The sequence below is a fragment of the Lutra lutra genome, chromosome 13 (genome assembly GCF_902655055.1).
Source record: "Lutra lutra chromosome 13, mLutLut1.2, whole genome shotgun sequence".
NCBI lineage: Eukaryota > Metazoa > Chordata > Mammalia > Carnivora > Mustelidae > Lutra > Lutra lutra.
Window position 1 is genome coordinate 75,189,867 of NC_062290.1, and position 14,122 is coordinate 75,203,988.

A 14,122-nucleotide genomic window follows, 5' to 3' on the forward strand; every position below is an offset into this window, starting at 1 on the left:
GAGAGGCTGCTTATGTGAAGGTCAAGTCTTCTTACTCCTACTTCCCCAGATGATTACACCTAAATCACCTAATCCCTCCCAAGCTCTTGGGGCCGAGATGCTTCAAGAATATCCATAAGCCCTTCTCCCCACTGCTTCCTTCATGGGCCAGTGCCTCCCTCCCAGACCTCCTCATGATCTCAGTCCCATATTCTCTCCCTGAGGCTGCTCCCATCCCTGAATTCCCTCTAACTCCCACTGTCCTTCAGATCGAGGTTCTTAGAAGCTGCGTGACCCTGAGCAAGAGTCTTGACCTTTTGCCATCTGCTTCCTGTCTAGAAGCATTTGCACTGGTGATGAACAGGCCCACCACTTATTGAGCAAGCTCCCACTGCCTGGTTCTGTGCTGAAAATTTAACATACATGTCTTCGTCTAAGCCTCACAACACCCCTATGACATAGATTCTGTTGTTATTTTCATTTTATTGACCAGGAAACTGAGGCTCAGAAGCATAAAACCATAAAACCATTTGCCTGAGGTCCCATAGCCAATACTTGACTAGCTCAGGATTTGAACCGAGGTCATACTCCAGGCTCAAGTCCCCTAGTACTGTCTCTGGTAAGGTTACTCTGAGGATTCTCTTTTCCCACAGGAGGAAAGCAAAGGGTTACTAAGTATATTTAAAAATGAAATACTGTTAGGGACACCTGAGTGGCTCAGTAGATTAAGCAGCTGCCTTCAGCTCAGGTCATGATCCCAGGGTCCTTGGATTGAGTCCTACATCAGGCTCCTGGGTCAGTGGGGGTCCTGCTTCTCCCTCTCCCTCTGCCTGCTGCTCCCTCTGCTTGTGCTCTCTCTGTCAAATAAATAAATAAAAATCTTTAAAAATAAATAAGTAAATAAATAAAAATTTAAAAAAGAAATACTGTTAAAGGTCGCTCATCCACCAGGAAAGTCTCCCACTCCAGGCACCAAAACCAGGTGGGTGAAATGGACAGACAACACACTAACAGAGATACCAATAAGAAAAAAGTTTATCACCCTAGTAACCCAAGAAATACAAGTTAAAATTAAAACTGTGTATTGCTTTTTGCTTATCAGATTGGGAAAGATAGGAAAAGAATGACTACATTAAAGCCCCGGGGCATGATTTCATTTACTCCTAAATTGTTGCTATTTTGTCAATAGAATGGACTTGACAATTTTTCCACTCAACATGTTAAGCTTCGCGAGGTTTATTAGAAGAGCAATAAACTCTGTAAGGATAGTTGCAGAGACAAGTCAAGTGCAAAACAAGGTAAGGGGCCAAACAGAGCGCAGCAGGTGGCCCGCGCTCCGCCTGGGGCTCAGGCTGGCGCGCCTGGCTCCATACGGGTGGGTGCGCTCCAGGCCGCCGGGAGTGAAGCCACGAGCGGGGACCACAACTCCCAGGTGCCCGCGCGCCTGCCTCGCCACGACCATGTGACCTCGCGGCCCAGATCGCGATCGCGGCGGCGGGGGCGAGTCGGACTCGGAGCGTGGAGTCCCCAGCGAGCGGTGGCGGTCCCTGCGCCCGCCCGGCGCGCTCACCTCCAAGGTGAGTCTCGCGGTCACTGTCAGCGGCCACGCGGGGAGGGTGGACGGGAGCAGTGTTCAGGGGACGCGGGAGGCGGAGCCGGCGGTGGCTTGCCTGTGTTTTTTTCCCTTATCCGTGCCTCCTGCTGGCAGTCAGTCCGGCCCCGACGAGCAGCGGGAGCGCGGTGGGTGAAGACAGACTTGGCGGCGGGGGGCGTCCCCTGCCCTGGACGCAGTGACTTGGGAGAGATTCCGCGGGGCCCCCATCAGAAGGAAAAGCCCCGCGCACTTCACACACCGAGCGCACGCCCCAGGGCCGGTTCCCTGTCCTGGCAAGCTGGGGGTCGGAATCTCAGGTCCAGCTGCTTTCCATCCTCCCTACGTTTGGGTAGAAGTCGCGTTTCACACAAACTGACTTTTTAGGCAGAATTCACCGGGGGGTGGAGAGAATGACAGCTTGCAAGACTTCTTTTGATCTTTGAAAAAATCATCATCACCCCCATGAATATCATAGAATTTAAGATACAGGAAGCCAATACTGGTCATTTAGTCAAACGTCCTCCCCCACCACCTGCTAGCCTTCTAAAAGGGGAAATAGATGGGAAGAGCTTGTGAAAAGTTCCTGAGCCAGGCAAGTGCGGGACAAGGACCTTAACCTCCCCCTGAACTGTTGGGTTTATTAACGAGAGAGCTCTTCTCGAAGTCTAAGTAACCTTAAATGCGAACATAAAGAAGAAAACAAGTCTCTGATTGCTCTCTTCTTCACCACAGCCCCTCCCTACCCAGGGTGGGGCCCTGAAGAAGGCGCAGATAAGTGAGACTCGGGGCTGGAGGCTGAGATTCTGCCTAAGTGGAGAAACAAAAGTAGGGTGCTGCCGCCTCCGTACCTGACCACAGGGCCCTTTAATTTTTTAAAAAAGATTTTATTTATTTATTTGACAGAGAGAGAGATCATAAGTAGGCAGAGAGAGAGAGAGAGAGAAACAGGCTCCCCGCAGAGAGCCCAATGTGGGGCTCAATCCCAGGACCCTGAGACCATGACCTGAGCTGAAGGCAGAGGCTTAACCCACTGAGCCACCCAGGCATCCAGGACCCTTTAGTTTAAATGCAGCACCAAGTCGGGATGTGCTGATTTGAATTTTTCTCCAGCGAAAAAGGAGGAGTGGGTGAGCCTTTGCCCTTCCTGGACTCCTCACTCCCCAATCAGGTGGAACTACTGTCTGGGCGCTTCCAGCCTGGAACATACTAAACTGTCTGTCTTCCTCTGGCTGCCTCCTACTCCTCCTGCTTCAGAAGATGCCATAGCCATCTGCCTTCTTGGCCCAGTTAGGTGTCTCCCAGGGGAGCCTTCCTCCCCAGCACCCGCAGGAGGCCTCCCCTGTGCCTCCTCACTGACTGCATTCACCCTGTTGTAATGATCTGTTCCCTTCCCTCTCCCCTAACAGATGGTTTGTCCCTCGAGGGCCAAGGGCTGTCTCCATATCTCCAGCATCTGCACCCCTAGCAAAACCAAAGTCAGTGTTTGTCAGCTGAATTACTTTTATTGCTTTGTGGGTGCTCAAGTCTACAGCAAAAGCTTTGAGCCCCTGAGACAGCTGGCCCAGGCCCAAGGATGATAGAAGGAAGCCAGTCAGGGAACTTCTCTGATTAACTAGCCGTTGGGGACATTCCAGTCATGCCAGTTGCTTTATTAAGTGAACTCAGAGAAGGGGCATGGTGCAACGCCTGCCACCTTCCCCACCGCAGAGGTGGTGCTCGAGGCTTCTGCTGAAGCTGAATGAGCGGAACTCCAGTGTAAATGGAGTTTCACAGGATGATTTGGACTTGTTTTCGCATGTCCGTCTTTCGCGAACATTCTGCCATATTGACAAACATGCTTTTTGAAATCATAACAAGGGACGTCTCTGGATAGTAGGACTCAAAATAATTTCTACTTTCTTTTTGGTACTGTTACAGCTTTTACGTTAAACAAGTACCTCCCTCACATTGGGGGAGTAAGAAGCTATTTTTATTTTATAATTCTTCCACATGATTTTTTAAAAAAGATTTTATTTATTTATTTGACAGAGAGGGGTGGGGCAGTGAGAGAGGGAATACAGCAGGGGGGGTGGGAGAGGAAGAAGTAGGGTTCCTGCTGAGCAGGGAGCCAGATGTGGGGCTCCACCCCAGGACCCTGGGATCACAACCTGAGCCGAAGGCAGCAGCTTAACCCACTGAGCCACCCAGGCGCCCCCTTCCACATGATTTTTAAATGACTGCCTAGATTTCCATTTTCTTCTTAGGAGGTCTTGGGCAAATCCCTTCCCCTGTTGGGACTCATTTTCCCCACCCAGGAATGAAATGGGGATAGAGAGGGGTCAAGTTGGACTAGATCAGTGTTTTTCACACTGAGTTTCAGCGGAGTTCGGAGTGCTCTCCCCTCTTCACTCAGTGCCCTGGTTTTATATGGTGGAGTTATAAGGAGGATTTTATTTGCTGGTAATCCCTGACCAAGGGAAAACAAAGAAAGAAAGAGAGGGAGGGAGGGAGAAAGGAAAGAAAGGGAGAAAGAAAGAAAGACTGAAAGCCAGAGGACTAAAGCCTCTGAGAAAATTATATGTCCCGGGGATGTGCTGCCCAGCCTGGTGACTATAGTTAATACTACTGTATTGTATTTTTTTTTTAAGATTATTTGTTTATTTATTTGACAGAGATCACAAGTAGGCAGAGAAGCAGGCAGAGAGAGAGGAGGAAGCAGGCTCCCCCCTGAGCAGAGAGCCCAATGTGGGGCGCCATTCCAAGACCCTGGGATCATGACCTGAGCCGAAGGCAGAGGCTTTAACCCACTGAGCCACCCAGGCGCCCCCTGTATTGTATGTTTGAGAGTTGCTGAGAGAGTAGGTCTTAAAAGTTCTCATCACAAGAAAAAAAAATTTTAACTTTGTGTGGTGATGGATATTAACCAGTCTTAACTGTGGTGATCATTTCACGATATGTACAAATATCGAATCGGGTTGTACACTCGAAATTAAATAAAGCTACATGTCAGTTGTACCACAATAAAAAAAAAAAAAAACTTTCTAAGGACACTCTGGGTCTAACATTTGGGGAATCTAATACCTGCCTTAGAAGGCAAAGGCTTCTGTCACCCGATCCCACTTGCCCAGATCTCCTCGGCTGGAGGGCGGAGCCACTGTTGCTGACCGAGGTCCTACTTACCCAGTGATGAGAGGGGACCTTCCTTTCCCCACCCCAGGACAGTGAACTAATATTCATCCCTCTGGCTTTAATCTTGCCAAACACAGTCATTAAGCCTGGAGTGGGTACTGAGGATTGCCACCCGGCTTCCTTCTTGTCCTCCTTTCTTGGCAAGCAGGAGACAGCCTAGTATCCTGGAATGCACAGCACTCTGGCATCCAGCTGGACCCGGCTTTGAATCCAAGCTCTGCCAACTTACTAGCTTTGTGACCTTCAGCAAATGATTTAACCCTTCGGAGCCTAGTGTCTCCAGTTTTCTCTTCTGTGTGATGGGCCTGACCGTCCCTGTCACACAGAAGACGGTTGTGAAATGAGGTAATGTATGAGAAGCGATTAATGCCACCCCGAACACGGGCTGGGTAAGGCGCTCTTTGAGAGGGGTGTTCAGATGTGTGCGGCATGGTCTGTGCGTCTATCCTTGTTCTTTCCATAAGTCTGGGAGCAGGGACGTCATCAAGGGCAGAGACGTTAAACTTTGTCCAGAATGCTGTGCACAGAATGGGGTCAGCAAATGTTGAATGAATGAGTGGACAGATGTGGAGTCGCATGGAGACAGCAGCCCCTGGCCCCTCCATGATACACATGGCCGGAACAGAATGACTGGGGCCCCTGGGGGGGACATCTCAGCATGACCTGAGGACACTGACCTGTGTGGTACCCCCCGTATCTCACGTCCACCTCGAGTAGGGCCATCTCAATGATAGCTCTGCTGCTGACCCACTGTGGGACCTTGGGTAAGTCTCTGCCCTGTCTGACCTCAGTTCGTCCTGATGACCACTAGTGAGCCCTTCCAGCACTTAAGACCAGTGACCTCGTTCCTCTGGGTCTTTAGGGGAGGCTGCTGGAGAGCATTAGGGACCAGGACTCTTACTGCCTTGAGCAATGCAAATTCCCTTTTCTTTCAGATGCATTTCATCTTCTCCAATGAGGTGGTGCTTCTGTTTGATTTCTGGAGTGTCCACAGTCCTGCAGGTAAGAGTGGGGAAGCCTAGCCTTGTAGCTCGGAAAGCCTTGTAGCTCTGGGCAGTGGAGAGCCCGGTTCTCTTTAGCTCTACCCTCTGTGGACATTCAGATGAGCCTGACTCCTCTTTCATAAGCACTGAGCAGGAAATTGGCATTTATAATTCCAAGCACTGCTCTTCACGTCACAAAAGGCTCCATTATCTCACTGATTGTCACAAGGCCCAGAGAGAGGCCAAGGATACAGCCTTTGCCTCTATGACACGAGAAGGAACTGAAGCTCAAAGAGGGAAGAGGGTCACATAGCGAGTAAGCATCCGAGCCAGAGCTCGATCGAGGCCTCCTGTTGCCTCTCAGCACCCACCTAGCACCTACCTCCTACCATGTCCAGCACCAGCTCAGAAGTCCAGAACAGCTGCTGCTGGCTGGACCTCAAATGAGGCACCAGTTTGCAAGAGAATGGTATTGCTTTGACTTGAAAAGGCAGAGCTGGGCGCAAATTCATGACGTAGTTGTTTCAACTTAAGTAACTGTATCTTAAAAAGTAGATGGGAAATGGCCCAAGTGCCCAGGCCTGCAGGTGCTGATGAGATAAATCACGGTCATCCCTACAGCGGGTCACCAGCCCCTAACACCCCGTAAGCCCAGTCATTGTAGCATTCCTTCTCAAGGTTCTGGGTTAACTGGGCTCGGCTAAGCGGTCCCCACTCACAGCCTGTCACGCAGGTGTGGTCAGACAATGGCTGGAACTGGAGTCCTCCTGAAGGCTTCCTCATGCTCGTGTCTCCCGGTTGCTGCTGGTTGTCAGCGAGGACCTCTGGCTGGGGGGTTGCCGGGGGAACACCAAAATATGGGGTGTCTCCTAGGGCCTGGGCTTCCCTGTGGCAGGGCAGCTGGGTTCCAGGAGCGAGTGTGTCAAGAAAACAAGATGGAAGTGTACGAGATTTTTAAGACCTTAGCCTTGGAAGTCACAGAGCCTCACTTCCACCTTGCTTGGGTGAGGAAGTCACAAAGGTCTTCTCAGCCTAAAGGGAAGGGGCCGTGGACCACACACTTGACGGCAGGGGTGCTGACACTGTAAGAAGAGCATGTGGGGTGCGGTGGGGTGAGGTGGCCACCCTTGGACAATAGACTGTATCACAGATACTATGAAGCCACAGAAATAAGGCAGATCTGTGTGCAGGGAGGGGAACCTCTCTACGAGGTGTACTTGGATGCTCAGACGTGGAAGCACACACACAGGTCGATGCCTACAGTGGGTATCCCTGGAGAGCTGCAGAGGAAAAGGCTCTGGGGAGAGGACTGGGGTTTTAGGGACTGGGCTGGGAAGAAGACTTACCTTTCACTGTATACCCTTTGGTCCCAGTTAAATCCGTACCATGTGCATGTAATTACATGTAATTTTGTATTTTAAAATATCACCTGCATCTTTTGTAGATGATTTCCTCCTGGGAGCCCAATAAATAACTATAGCTGGCGTATTTAGTATCCCTCCTCGTCTTGTAAAAGAGAAGTAGCAATTAGCCACTAATTTTACAGCAGCTCTCGTAAGCACTTCATGTTTTCTGTAAAATAACTTAGTGGTGTTTTCCACTATTATAAAAGCATACACACAGCACTGACTTCGGAAAATTAGGTGGGAAGAAAAAAATCCTTTATATCCTAGTTTGCTGAGGTAATTATAACTCCTTTGTTGTATCTCCCTCCTTCCAGACTTTTCTTTATACACACTCCTACTCAGGACCTTGCTGTACCTGCTCTTTGCCTAACAAGAATTCCTGACAGAGACTTGTGCCACCTGCAGGGGTTGCCGCTGGGGGCAGTGGTGTGTGACCTCTTCGCCCTCAGCCCCTGGCTTTCCAGACCCTGCTTTTCTTCCTGATCTCACAGCCGTACCCCAATTGGCCATCCTTCCCAAGAAAGAGCTGGAGGGCAAAGAGACAGTGAAGTTCTGAGCCCAAGGAGGGTGGGGAGGAAGATGCCAGAGAGAGGGAGATGGAATGGATTCAGGAGGACCAGGTGGAGGTGCTCTGCTGCTCCATATCCCAGGTCCTGGGGGAAGCTGCCAGAAGGGGATCAGGGCTTGCTTGGCCAGGTCTCTGCAACTCGGCTCTGTTTGACAGGCATGGCCCTTTCGGTAGTGGTGGTCCTGCTCCTGGCTGTGTTGTATGAAAGCATCAAGGTTGGCAAAGCCAAGCTGCTCTACCAGGCCGCCGTGAGCCTGTCCATCCCCACCAGCCAGCTCACTGAGGAGACAGACCAGGATTCTTCTGGCTCAGACTCACCCCCGGTCAGCAGAACCCGCCTCAGGTAACAGGCATAGCATACTCACATTCACCATGAGAGAAGCTGGACCCAGAGGGCTAAAGCAAACAGGCCTGAGGAAGGACTTGCCAGAGTGCTTACAGGGAATAAGTAGTGAGGTGAGCTTGAGCTCGGGTCTCTTGATGCCTAGGCCAGAGCTCTACGAACAGCCACTCGGGAGACTCAGATCTTCAGAACTCTGGTGCAGGCCTCAGTCCAGCAACATGGGCATCCATCCAGTCCTCCTCCAGATCTCAGCAGCCTTTCTTACGTCACTAAGGCTTCCAAACCCAGGCTGGAATCTGCAGCTGTTCTACACAAATAGTAAGGCTTGCTGTCTGCAGCGGACCAGTCTTGGCAGAGGAGCTCCCACTTCCCTCCTTCCCATCCCAGTCTGCTAAGGCCGTGCCATGGGGTCCCACGTCGGCCCTCTCTCCAGCTCTAGCGGTGCTTCCCGAGCCTTCCTTTTCCTTACACGGGTGTCTCTGCTGTTCACACCCAGCCTGCAAGGGAGGTATTCTTATCCCTCCTTTACTGATGAGGAAATTTTAAGTTCAGAGAGGTTAAGATTATCTGTGCTAAGCTACAGTAAGTAAGTGGCTGAGCTAGTAGATTCAGAAGGAATCTCCCACAGCGGGTTCAGAAGGAAAAACCTACCTGCCTTATTGATGATTTTGTATTATCCTTTATCAGACATGACAGGATACATGTCTCATTTCCCCTTTTTGCCTTGGATGCTAGGAAGCTCAGAGCTGAATGTAGTAGAGATGTGATTACCCAAGGCTCCTTGTATAAGCCCCTGTCCCCTAGCAGTGGTTTCTCATCTATCTCTTCAGAAAGAAGTCTCTTCTGGGTCCAGCACACAAATATAAATAAGCTGGTCCTGTAACTCAGCGGCTCTAATTCCTGACACCATCTCATTATCAACATTAACTTGACTCTCCTTGTCATCTAGGTGGTTTTTCTGTCACTTCGGCCAGTCTCTAATCCACGTTGTTCAGGTGGTCATAGGCTACTTCATGATGCTGGCCGTCATGTCGTACAACACGTGGATCTTCTTCGGCGTGATCCTTGGCTCTGCTGTGGGCTACTACCTGGCCTACCCGCTCCTCAGCATGGTTTAGCTGGTGAGGGCTCTGCAGGCACCGGGGGCCGGAGTGAGCTGCGGCCCCCTCCTGCAGACACCGAGCTTCCAGCCCTGTGTCTCCTGTGTCTTCTGATGGCTGTTCCTCGCCACGCTCCCAGCTCCTGGACACGTCCTGCTGAAGCCAGCACTTGCTGCCCAGAGTTCAGAGGCCCCTGCAGCTACCTCTGCCCTCAGCCAGCCTGGACGGGGCCCGGGCTGGGCGTTTTATGCCTTAATAGGGCTGCTGTGACCTGAGGGAGAATGGAGATCAGAACCTGGGGGGCAGGGTTGCTGAGCCCATGAGGACTTACTTCTCTGACTCAAGATTAAGAATTTCCAAAGATCTTCAAGACAGGGAGAGGGGTTCTGGGTGATGAAGGCCACGGAAGCTGCATACCTTCTGCCCTCGCGTTTTGTGCCTTATAAAGAGGAGCACCTACCACTGGACTTCCTGACCCCTTCTGTATTTTGGGGGACGGAGACCGAGATTGCTCCTTTGTCTCACCTTTCTGCCTCTGGGGCACATAAAGATGGTCTGTTCTGCGGATCACGGTGACAACCTAAGATTTTTCATTTTTTCCCACTAAACTCCTGGTTCGCAGTTTTGCACATGAATCCAAAATTTTCAGCAAAGTGACTTCATCGAATTCCCGATGGATATAGCAGCATCTGCTAGGAACTGTTTCTCTTTCTTGTGGGGCATGACAGCAGGTTCAAGGCCGAGAAGCGAGACTCTTCTCAGGGCTCCTGACCTATCCGCTGCTGCTCCCATCAGACAGCACTGCGTGCCGGAGGAAGGCAGTCTAATGGCTTGAGGGGCCCGGGGTGCTTCTCAGGACCCCAGGGCTCCCTTCCTGCTCCTGCTTTGATGCAGAACAGAGAACTACACTGAATATTCAGTATTTCGTGTTCTCTAGTTCGAACTTACTGCTCACCCATCACATCTGGTGGGCAAACACGGTTAAGCCGCAGGGAGTGTCGGCTGATGATGCAGGAAGCAGTCAAACCAAAGCATTACACGGAGAGTGAGGTGGGACTCTCCAGACGGTTCGCTTGACAGAGAAGCAAACATGAGACCCAGGGAGGGAACATCACGGCTGGATACTGGAATGTCTATGCTCAAGTACCTCAAGGGCTAGAGGAAAGATGGTTTTAAGCTTCAGGAATTAAAAAAGAAATAGATGTTTTAATAAATACTATTTTTAAAGTCTGTGGCCATTCTTGTGTTTCTGCTCAGACAGCAAGCACAGGCCACCCCTGAAGCCACTGCAGGAGCTGAGGGGGGCGAATGCAGCTGGTAGTGCTGGCTGTGGGGCTGTCCAAGGACGGGGTCTGTCCATCTGCTAGAAGACAGCTCTGTGCTCCAGGCAGCCAGCCCTGGAAGGCTGTGCCATCAGGCAGACCTCTGACGACCTTGCCTCCCTGAGAGTCATTCTCATGTTCACATACCACATCCTGACTAGGCGCTGCCTGGTGTGAGAAAAACAACTAGCTGTCATGTGGGCTGCAAAGCATCTTCTCCCCCTGAGGGCAGCAGCAAAAACTACATCGAAACCACTTTTTAATTTGCAGTGAGAACCATAACAAAGTAAGTGACACCTTCAGTATTGACCAGTGCAACCCCCCCAGCTCAGCAGCTAAGTACAAGGCTGCTCCATGTCGCGAAGCGGGTGGGGGATAATGTTTCCGGGGTCCGGCGTGGTCTTGCTGATGGAGCCTCACGGATCCAGTTCCACGTCCTGAGCAGCTAAGCCTCCCTCCCCGGGAGCACTGCTACCAGGAGCACTTCCATGGGTCGTTGGCAAGCTCTCGGTTTGATACGCTGGTAATATGCGTGAGGGCTTTTAAAAAATGTCTGCTCTCGAGCTGGTTAGACTAAGCATTTCAACATTCTTCACGGCCAAGTCACAGAAGGTGGCACTTTCTCCACCTGAAGTTTTTTGTTTTGTGTTTTTAAATTTAACAGACACGTGTCTAGTGCTTTTTACATGCCAGGCAGTGTTCTAAGCACCTCACAATATTAACTCAATTAACCCTCACAACCCAGCAGAAACTCTTCGTCCTTGTTTTACAGAAGAGGCAGCTGAGGCACAGAGAAGTTAAATCATCACCCGGCTCACGAGTGGCAGAGCTGGGCCACAGCGCCAGGCAGGCTGGCCTGAGTCTGCTCCTCAGCACAGCTGAGCGTGGGGCTCACCGGGTAACTGGGCGAGGCCGTGAACGCAGACAGTGGGGGCTGAGAGGCCGGGGCTGGGTTTTACCACAACAGGGCAGAGATTCTGTTTCAGGAGATGTGGGCTGAGGCCCAGGAGCCTGGATTGTGACGAGCACCACTGCCCTTCTTCCCCCAGCCCAGTGATGGATGCCCCATGGTGGACAAGAGCCCAGGCTCCAGAATAGGCTGGTCAGGATCTGAATTCTCGTTCTCCTGCTTCCTAGCTGTATAATCTCGGCCAAGTTAATTGAACTCTCTAAGCCTGTCTCTCTATCAGAGGGGGTAAGTGTCTTCTGCAAGGGCTGCTGGAAATGAGAGTCTGTGTGAAGTGTTCAACAACAAAGTCCAGCCAACAGTGGTTCTGACCGCCTCCCAGCCCCACTTCCAGCACACAGGCTCACAAAGGATCTGCCTTCACAAGGGTGGGGTCGGGCCATCAGTATCCAGGATTCTCTCTCATAAACATTTTAAACCAGGGAAAATTTTTATTAAAATTATTCTCCTTCTCTTGAAGACTGGTTGCATGGTCTTTGGAAAATCTGGAAAGAAGTAAAATAACCAAGATGTTTTCTCACTACTCTTCTCTGCATTCAGCCTGGCCCCGAGTCCAGAGGGAATGGAAGCCACTCTCAAAGTGAGGAATCAAACAGGTATCATGATGAGCGACACCACAATGGAGGGACCCTCCCACCTCCTGCGCAGGGCTTCCCAGGGTGTAGAACCAAGCGTGCCAAGACGATACGGCCAGTTTCTCAGGTAACCACAGTACCTCAAGCCTTCCTGCGGCTAGGATGAGCTGGGACAGCAGAGGGGTGACCTTTCCTGAAAGCCTGAGCTCCAGGGTTGGGTGCAAAGGGAATATGGCACAGAGCTTTTTGCCTGTTGAGCAACCCCAGTCTGTTCCAGCTCCTACCCTGACATTCCCAGAGAGGAGCACAGCCAGCTTTAGAACCAAATTTGATTTCTCCCCAAAAGCTTGAGGCAAGTTTCATTGCAGACATTTATTTTAGTTTTTGTTAATTTCAAATATTCATTGACCTCTTTTATCAGATTTAAGGCGGAGAAAAGATACATGTCCCAGGACTGCAGGCAAGGCTGGTAACTGAACCAGGGTGTAGATAGCGGAGTCCACCAGGCAGACCTCCCCAGAGATGACATGTCCTGCTGCTGGTGCACAGTTGAGCATCGGGAGGCAGATTCAGTCTGACTTAGTTTAGAGAATAAAAAGCTTGGAAGAGGGCAGGATTCTTGTAGATGACTGGTTGCAGGCAACCCACCAGCCCTTCCTCACAAGGGGACTCTGAGACAGGACCCCAACGTTGTGAAGACAGGCTCACACTCCTCTCGGACCAGCCGGGTGGGGCGCTCAGAAGTTGGCTAAGTCAGGTGTGTGCACTGCTGTCCTCAGAATGCTCACCTTCACCTCGCCCCGTGCTGTCTAGACACAGGGCTGGCTGTGCAAAATCATGCTTAGGGAAGGGTCAGTAGAGAAACCTTTGCACCAGTTTCCTGGGTCTTCATCCCAGCCAGTCAATGTCATCGTCATCGTCATCGTCTCCAAAAAGGGGTGTTGGGGGTGGCCGTCCCTTCATGCTCTGACAAAACAGGAAAGAGCCGTCAGTCCTCACCTGTCCCTGCACCAGATAGCCTTCCTGCCTGTGTGAGATGAAGTGAACCAACACCTGCTCCCGACTCCAGGATGGGAAGGAGGGTGTGGGTTAGGGTTTTACTGAAAGGACTAAGCCTGTGGCCAGCAAACCTGAGCTTCAGATAAAGCCGAGACAAGCAGGCAGAGAAGGGAAGCAATCTTCCAACACACAGAGAAGAAGACCAACACGGAGCTAGTTTCCTATTTATTTGTGGAACACGTGTATTGATTTGACAGGTTTCTTCTCATGCAGTGACATACATTTCACGTAGGAAAAGAAGGTCGATGGGGGAAGAGATGGGAGTGGGAGGAAGAAAGAGAGAAGTAGAGCAGCCCTAAGGGGAGAGAGAAGATGCAAGAAAATGAAGAGAGGCTGGGAAGAATACAGCTCCATCTGAAGAAACGCTGTGGCCTATGATGGCCTGTCTGGTTCTGGACATGACCCCACCACGTGAGACAGCTGAGTTCAGACGCTTGGCCAAATCACCCAGTGGCGAATCCAAGAGATGAAGAAAGCCCAGGAGTCTGGGGCCACCGCCCCCAACACCCTTGATCTCACTGGTCCTTCCCTCACTCCCTTCACCCAGGTAGTAGGAAAAGGGAGATTAACAGGCGATGGAAGAAACTCTCCCCCACTTTTCATGACTTGAGCTCCTGGCCTTTTTTCTTCTGGATTGGCGGGGAACAGGTCCCATGGGGGTAGCAGGGATTGATGCTGGAGAAAGGCACACATGGAGTATCCCCTGCTCTAAGCTACTCTGAGCCAGGGTAGTCTTCACAGGGCCGGCCAAACAGAAGGCAGTGTGATGGGGTCAGGGGTCCCTGGTACAGACCTTGTACCTCTCTCTGGGCATCAACTAAATGATCTTTAAACTCTGACTGTAATGAATTAAAAGGTGGCTCACTGCTTCTGTTTTATTCCAGCTAAAGTTCTGGCTCTGCATTTTACTAGCTTTATAACCTAGAGCATATTACTTAACCTTGCTGAGCCTCAGTCCTCTTTTCTACAAAATAGGATAAATTCCTCACTGGGTTAGTAGAGTATTAAATGAGAATGTCTGTGAGGTTCTTAGAGTATCCCAGAAACAGAAATGAACT

The 14,122-nt window shown here is 50.9% G+C and overlaps 2 protein-coding genes across 4 annotated transcripts in view; one reads left to right on the plus strand and one right to left on the minus strand.

Moving 5' to 3' along the window:
• The first annotated feature begins 1,420 nt into the window (after positions 1–1,420).
• On the plus strand, positions 1,421–10,371 carry SLC31A2 (solute carrier family 31 member 2). The gene is made up of 4 exons (XM_047701105.1): positions 1,421–1,556; positions 5,677–5,743; positions 7,855–8,041; positions 8,991–10,371. Exons 2-4 carry the CDS (start codon positions 5,677–5,679, stop codon positions 9,157–9,159), a joined length of 423 nt encoding a protein of 140 aa, XP_047557061.1. The 5' UTR covers positions 1,421–1,556; the 3' UTR covers positions 9,160–10,371.
• Positions 10,372–12,362: 1,991 nt separating this feature from the next.
• FKBP15 (FKBP prolyl isomerase family member 15) overlaps positions 12,363–14,122 on the minus strand; it is a 55,546-nt gene continuing 53,786 nt past the window's right edge. For all 3 annotated transcript variants that reach the window (XM_047701104.1, XM_047701103.1, XM_047701101.1), the window contains exon 28: positions 12,363–12,971. In XM_047701104.1, the coding sequence (XP_047557060.1) occupies positions 12,894–12,971 (78 nt within the window). In that variant the 3' untranslated portion in view covers positions 12,363–12,893. The remainder of the gene's footprint in view (positions 12,972–14,122) is intronic.

What these genes read in the sequence shown, in the direction of transcription:
- SLC31A2 (XM_047701105.1), top strand. Translation starts at nt 5,677, where the DNA reads ATGCATTTCATCTTCTCCAATGAGGTGGTGCTTCTGTTTGATTTCTGG. An exon ending in GAGTGTCCACAGTCCTGCAG is followed by an intron (nt 5,744 to 7,854) that starts GTAAGAGTGGGG and finishes TCTGTTTGACAG; the next exon opens with GCATGGCCCTTTCGGTAGTG. An exon ending in GTCAGCAGAACCCGCCTCAG is followed by an intron (nt 8,042 to 8,990) that starts GTAACAGGCATA and finishes CTTGTCATCTAG; the next exon opens with GTGGTTTTTCTGTCACTTCG.